Raw genomic sequence first — 7,523 nt, 5'->3', positions numbered from 1 at the left:
CAAACTATACATAACCATCCACATATCAACAACACAGGACCCAGAATACACCCATGCAACACTCACAAACACATCACTCACACACAAAACACGCCACATGATCCACACCACACCATCAGCACACGTTACAGGGCACATTAAGGTCTCATTGGCCAACGCGCACTGAACTATTCAAACAAAAATATTAATAAAAAAAAGAAAAAAAAGAAAAAGAAAATTTATTATTATTTGGCGAACACCCGGACAACCGGGGTAAATTTGGCCTACTTTGGCTCAAAACTAATCTTTTTCCCCTGAAAAGTCACAGGGGCAGGTCCAGCTAAAATGACTCCGTGAAGGGGCGTGGGACCTGTAAATAAACTCAGAACAAGAACAACGGGAGCGAGCAGTCTGCGTTTGATCGTCGAACAGAACACAACGTTTAATACGTTATAGTAATTAGAGACCAAATACCATTGGAAGTATCTGTGACTTTGGATGCCTATTGAGTAGGGGTGACCCAAGCAACTTTGCGCATAACATACCATAGCTTGCTGGGTAAGCTTGAGACTCATACTAGTCCGGGCACAGGTCTCCTTTGGTAATATAAGTCAGTGCACTTTTCTGGTCTCTCAGGTCAGCCTGAGCAAGGGACATCTCTGTGACTTTGGATACTTTCGAGTGGAGGTGACCCTGGCAACTTTGCGCACAACATGCCTTAGCTTGCTGAGTAGCCTAGAGACTCGTATATAAGTCCGGGTCAAAGGTTTTCATTCCACTTAGTGCACGTGTTAGGTCTCGTAGGTCAGACTGAGTCTGTCAAGCTTCTTATTGACGCTTGTACAACACTGACCAATTGTCCTGCTTGCATAACGCATACATTGAACGCTCTGCAGACACGTTAATATAGGTCAAGTCGACCCAAGACGATCCAAGTCGACCCAAGTCAACTCAAGACGACCCTAGTCGACCCAAGTCAACTCAAGTCGACCCAAGTCGACCCAAGTCAACTCAAGACGACCCAAGTCGACCCAAGTCAACTCAAGTCGACCCAAGTCGACCCAAGTCAACTCAAGACGACCCAAGTCGACCAAAGCCAACCCAAGTTGACCCTAATCAACCCAAGTCGACCCAAGCCAATCCAAGACACCTAAGTCAACCAAAGTTGACCCAAGTCAACCCAAGTCACACATGGCATATGAAACCGGCTTGTGAAGTGATTAAACGTTCATCATACCAATAATACATACATTACAAATCATTAATAGTATAAATATTCATTGATTCCAGTCTAAATTGAGGCAGTTGATTATCTAATCAAACGGCTAAGGAAAGCCCCAGGAAAAGCTGTGTGTTGAAACATACCACTGGTGTTTGGAGCCACCGTATATATCCCGAAGAAACGACGAACACGTTACAATGATATCTTTAACGAATCGTATTCCTTTGTGATACAAACTAGAAACATAAAAAGGTTCGTGTCCAACTAAAATTTTATTATTAAAGAATAATGGAAGTTGCTGAAATTTTGTGATATGCGAATGAATCTAAGACGTCTTTCCGAAATGGATTAAATATCTTTCTTGCACATGATTAAATGTAGTATTCTCAGACGTTAACTATTTTTTTAATGCAATTATATTTTTAAGTGTAAATCCAAATCATTAACTGCTAAAAACTGTAAAAAGCCTGTGTAACCATAGAATGTTTAACTTTTTAACATACGAATATACTTGTTTTAACCTCCATTGACATTATCTTTAATAAGTACTTTATATTTAATTGTTTGCTTACCTTGCCAAACAAATTTGAAAAACATGTTATTATAGTAAGAAGCAGTAATAAAAGAGATAAACAACTTATAATCTACAAATTGGCGATAGCGCTCTTCTATGCCAGTATTTGATACATTTTTCAATTCTTTGTATTTTATCATAAACAAGAGACGTGTTTGTCAGAAACACAATGCCCCCTACTGCGCCGCCTTGATACATGTTTTTGACCTTTGACCTTGAAGGATGACCTTGACCTTTCACCACTCAAAAGGTGCAGCTCCATGAGATACACATGCATGCCAAATATCAAGTTGCTATGTGAAAGGACATAGAAGTTATGAGCATTTTTCGAAACCTAAATGCAAAGTGTGACGGATGGACGTACGCAACGAGCGACGGAAGGACGGACTGTCCGATAACTATATGCCCTCCTTTGGGGGCATACAAATTAAGGATACCATGTTCTCAAAGCCAATATAAAACTGCATGCCAAGTTGTTTTAAAATATTGGTACCGAAAACCAACTTCCATTTTGTTTTTATGGAACAAGTGCTATATTTTAAAGAACCTATTCAAATAACATAGGTTTTTTTATCGAAATTAACTTGTAAACCAGAATATTGGGAAAACTGACGAAGAATCAAGCAGTAATGTTGTATCATCAGCAAATTGGGTTATTTTATATTCTATGCCATTTATACACATATATGCGCTATTCTTATGTTTTTTTCCATATTTTGATAGACACACTTTCAGCTCATAAAATGAATAAATATGGACTTTCGGGATCCCCTTGTCTACAGCCACGGCCTATGTTAAATAATTCGAAAAGAAAACCATTCAACTGCCCATCAGTAAACGTATTATGATAAAAGAGTGATATCCAGTTAATAAAACTGGGGCACACCAATAAACTAGATAGCGTTTTTCAAACAAAATAAAAAGACAGGGTATCAAATGCTTTTTCAAAGTCTATCTTCATCTTTAATATAGGTCTATTATGTTTTTCAGTATCATAAACATGTGTAAGGTACGAACATTTATTTGAACGTTATGAATAAAGAAATTCAATACAAGCACTACAGGTTTAAAGGGACCGTCAACCAGATTGACGAAAAAAAGAAAAGTTTTAAAATACCGTTTTTTTTTTACAATTATTAGTTTATATTGATTAAAATATCACGACTGGTAGATTGCATTACTCGAAAAAAGTTCATATTTTCAGTATATTCGGTAATAAAATTTCGTGATGCGAAATCGAAAGTACATCGCTTAAATAGGTAACATGACGATATACACACTATAAATAACGCAAGTAGATTGATCATTTTATATATAGAATATATACAATTCACTACGCATGCACAATTTGCATTCCTGGATAAACCACGTAACGATGATGATCAATCTACTTGCGTTATTTATAGTTGACTGGTATTTACCTGGTACACATACCCAGTAACATTTTATTACCGAATATACTGAAAATATGAAAACTTAACAACTTTTTCAAGTAATGTAATATACCAGTCGTGATATTTTAATCAATATAAACTAATAATTGTAAAAATACGGTATTTTAGAACTTTTATTGTTTTCGTCGTTTGTGGTTGACGGTCCCTTTAACATACATAATTAATTTTTGTCTATTAAATATGGATATCTCAAACTTTAGTCTGTTTGGTTGTCCGCGTTCTCAGGCATAGTAATGGCAAGCGGGGAACCATGGCGGGAGCACAGAAGATTCACACTTGGCACACTGAAGGACTTTGGTATGGCCAAGACTAGGCTAGACGCAACCATACAGGAACAAGCTGCGTTGATGGTCGATGAGATAGGACTTCTCAATGGTGAACCTTTCGATCACAAAGATGTGATTTGTACCCACGTTGCCAACGAGATTTGCTCGATGTTGTTCCGAAGAAAGTTCTCAAATGAAGAGAATGGATAAAAATGTTCGATGTAAATGTACGGTAAGTTTAGCTTGTGTTGTAATCAAATTTGCACGAATGTGTATGAAAATCATTACATAATTAGCGATTCAGTCATTACACATTATACCATGTATGTGCCTTATCCGTTTGCGTTTCATATGATCTCATAATTAGACGTGTATAGTCGAAATGAACTATCAACTGTACCGGCAGGTGAGAGATCAAATTATATAACGCGGTCCTTTACACCCCAACTAAGCTTTATGTCAGCATTGTACATGATTGACGCCATTTGATGAAAATTTGGATTTTTTGGTAATCATGAACAAACAGAAAAATCGTGGAATATATGATAAAACAAATTAATCTAAACATAAAAACGCTTATTTTATCTGCACGAGAACATGAGCAACTGGCCAAATGCTCGTTATTTATTCAAAGCCCACTTAGCATCACCCCTGGATAGGCAATAGGTGATCCCACTAACAAAACGGATAAAGTCCCTTTAAATGGTGATGTGTAGAATTTTCTTTAGCCATAGCTTTTTAACAAACGGTTTATCGCAGGTACAAAGCACCTTCGTGTCACGATATCAGTGTGTTTCAGTTCCGCGGCGGACATCGCCATTTTCTTCCCGTGGGCGGCCCGTCTGCCCGGGGATCCCTTGGGAGTCGGGCGGATGATCGCCAACTCGGATGCCCTGCACGCCTTCTGCGCGGATATAGTACGTGAGCACGTGGAAACGTACGACGAGAACTGCATAGAGGACCTGGTCAGTGCCTACGTGAGAGAGGTAAAGAAGCACGAGCTGGCGAACGAGCAGACGAGTATAAGCTGTGCGTATTATGTTGTTTTAACGGTCAGTTTTTAGTCAAGTTAATAATGGCTATTGCAATCCAAGATTCATTAATAAAAATACCATGTGCTTTTTCGATATAAGATGACGATTCAAATGTGTACTGTACATATTTTTTAACCTACATTGTGCTTTTAAATGGAGCCGGCATTTCGATAAAAAACTAAAACATGTCTGATCAATTTAAAATAACATGAGCAGCGGTGTGTAGCAGTAGCAGCAACTCCTATGTAATTAGTTAAACAGTTTATCGGATGTTTCTTGATATGTGGATTATTTCAGACGAGTATCTCGAGTCACTAATCGGGGACTTGTTCATTGCCGGAACCGAAACGACGACGACCGCGCTTCGCTGGAGTATCGTGTGCCTTACGGAATATCCCGAGATTCAAGAAAGCTTGTACAGGGAAATCACGAGCGGCATTAGCAATTTCCTGCCACCCTCTGTCTTTAACCGGCCGGCCTTAGTGCAGGTGGAGGCCTTCTACATGGAGGTGTTAAGGTTCGGTCATGTTGAGTTTTATTTATTTGTATGCGTGCAAAGAGAAGCTCATTTGCATGGTATTGTTACGTAACGAACAATTTGGGCATTATTGAATTAATATAATAATCGAAATTTGGTTAATTGCGTTGATACAAATTTCGATTATTATATTAATTCAATAATGCCCAAAATGTAGGTTACGTTACATAAGGTCTTCAATAGTGAGTCATGCCTAGAGCAACGTTGCATTGCTTTGGGATATCAAACGTCAATAAGACCGGACATAATTCCTTGTTTATCTTGTTTGTCAAAACATCGGTCAATGTCGTATGTATTCGTTTTGTGTCCGTTGCAAACGTCATATTACGTTGCAATTGTTAGACATGACTTTGCACACGGCCCGTCAGAATTTGCACGCGTTACAATCATCCTTTTATATCATTATTTTGACTTAATTAACTAGTCAGTATCACGCTAACAGCCGGATAGAAAGCATACCAATTGTTTGCAGAGGTTTCGTTTCGAAAGTCCGGCTGGGAAAGAAGTCTCCATGACGACCACCGACGGTGTGTTCACAATGATACATGCGCCAAAGCCTTACAGGATTCTAGCAGTGCCTAGGGGCGGTTGACTGGCAGCGCGAATGACGCGCTGAGTGACAATCCAATTGTTATGTATTATGCATATACATAATTCATGTTAGCAAACATAATTTTTTAAGCGAATGAAGGGCAATGTTTGATCAAACTTTAAATAAATTATGCATTCAACTTGTGAATGTTCGGTTTATAATGATCACATTTGTGATACTTAATGAGTAGGTTTTTTTAGTTTACTCACTGCAGTGTACTCAATGTATTTTTTCCGTTGAAAGTTCAGAACTGCTTAGCAGTCTCAAAGGTCAATACCTAGTGTACTCATACATATCTATGCAAACTGTTAAACAATGATTGTCTGACAACTGAACAAACGTCTTATATTACGCACTGTTGATGACGAATTATCCAGCCCATAATTCAATTCATTTAAGCTAATATAGCGCCAGTTTGATAATTGAAAATTAAGTGTTGGAATACAGACGACTTTTTTTCCTTCATATGTTTCACAAGTTAAAATGACAATATCGCTAATGAAAGTGTTAATAAAGTGTTTTCTTTGCATGGCGTTTATTTATCACAGAACATTAAATACAAATTTAATACAAAAAGTCAATAATATAAGATGGTCAGTGCTGCAAATCATAATATAAAACAAAGTATCCATTTAGATAAAAAGTATAGTACATATTTCTTGAGCATAAAAAGTGTCAACTAAACGCGTGTTTGTCTTGGTTTTAAGAAGGTTGCATGGTTTATAACCCTCACTATAACCACCTTTACATGCGTAAATCATATAACGCGTTGTGCACGCATCAGACACTGTTCATATTAACCAAGCTACCATTGAATTTAAATAAAAATCGATTGCAATATGTTGGATTGTTTTCTCAAAATCAGGATAACACAAATAATGAAGTTCTTAGCAAGAGTATTTTTTGGTTCTTTGTTTTAAAAGATTCATTTATAAGACGACGGTGAAATTTAATGGTGTATGCTGCATTTCCTTGTTTAATGACATACACACAATACAATTGTTTTGACACACACCATGTGCTTGTCTTAAAGGGGCTTTTTCACAATGTATTGAAGTTTTTCATTAAATGCTTTATATTGATAATTGTAAACTTTGGATCTAACAAGCTCCAGTAAAAAACAAGAGATGTGTTTGTCAGAAACACGTTGCCCCCTACTGCGCCGCTTTGATTTATTTACTTTTGTTTTTATTATATCCCTTTAAAAAATATTACTTCCCTTGTAAAAATGATCTGTACCTGCCAAATGATAAATATATCTCCCTTTAAAGCATGTAACTTCTCTTGGATTTGTTTTTTACCTTTGACTCAAGATGTTCAGCTCCATTAGATACACATGCATGCCAAATATCAAGTTGCTATCTTCAATATTGCAAAAGTTATGACCAATGTTAAAGTTATCGGACGGACAGACGGACTGATAGACAGTTCAAATGCTATATGGCTACATACCAGAGGCATAAAAACAAAATTAAGATTAAAGAAAGAAAAAAAAGTAACCCTCAACTGGGCTCGAACCACTGACCCTTGGAGTAAAAGTCTATCGCTTAGACCACTCGGCCATCGGTGCTCATACAATGAGTGATGTATTTTATACTTTATATCAGCACTCCTTGTAGTATCACAAAATATAACGACAACAGAACTCTAAAAAATATTCAATCGTTTCGTGTTTTTATGTAATCATAACACATATAGCGTTGAAATTGAGGATATTGCTATAAGGAAAACTGGTAGTTTAAGTGTTAATGTTATTTTACGAAAATTTACGGAATGTTCGTTGATTTTTAGCGTTATAGAGGCTTTAAAACGGACTGAAACCAGTTGCAAGAATGCGTCTTCTTTCAACAAACTTATAAGTCTC

At 37.1% G+C, this 7,523-nt stretch overlaps 1 protein-coding gene across 1 annotated transcript; it reads left to right on the top strand.

Annotated features, from left to right (window-relative positions):
• The first annotated feature begins 3,462 nt into the window (after positions 1 to 3,462).
• On the top strand, positions 3,463 to 5,733 carry LOC127872382 (cytochrome P450 2J2-like). Its single transcript, XM_052415713.1, has 4 exons — positions 3,463 to 3,665; positions 4,295 to 4,524; positions 4,827 to 5,038; positions 5,540 to 5,733. The coding sequence occupies exons 1-4, from the start codon at positions 3,463 to 3,465 to the stop codon at positions 5,657 to 5,659; spliced, it is 765 nt and encodes a 254-aa protein (XP_052271673.1). The 3' UTR covers positions 5,660 to 5,733.
• Positions 5,734 to 7,523: the final 1,790 nt, after the last annotated feature.

The sequence above is a fragment of the Dreissena polymorpha genome, chromosome 3 (assembly GCF_020536995.1).
Source record: "Dreissena polymorpha isolate Duluth1 chromosome 3, UMN_Dpol_1.0, whole genome shotgun sequence".
In the NCBI taxonomy this organism is placed as follows: Eukaryota; Metazoa; Mollusca; class Bivalvia; order Myida; family Dreissenidae; genus Dreissena; species Dreissena polymorpha.
The sequence above is the reverse complement of the archived record's forward strand: the minus strand, read 5'-3'. Positions and strand labels throughout refer to the sequence as shown.

Bases quoted from the DNA above. Each gene is read 5' to 3' on its own strand.
- LOC127872382 (XM_052415713.1), top strand. From the start codon at position 3,463: ATGGCAAGCGGGGAACCATGGCGGGAGCACAGAAGATTCACACTTGGC. The intron at 4,525-4,826 runs GTGCGTATTATG...GGATTATTTCAG, and splicing joins CGAGCAGACGAGTATAAGCT to ACGAGTATCTCGAGTCACTA. The intron at 5,039-5,539 runs GTGTTAAGGTTC...AATTGTTTGCAG, and splicing joins TGGAGGCCTTCTACATGGAG to AGGTTTCGTTTCGAAAGTCC.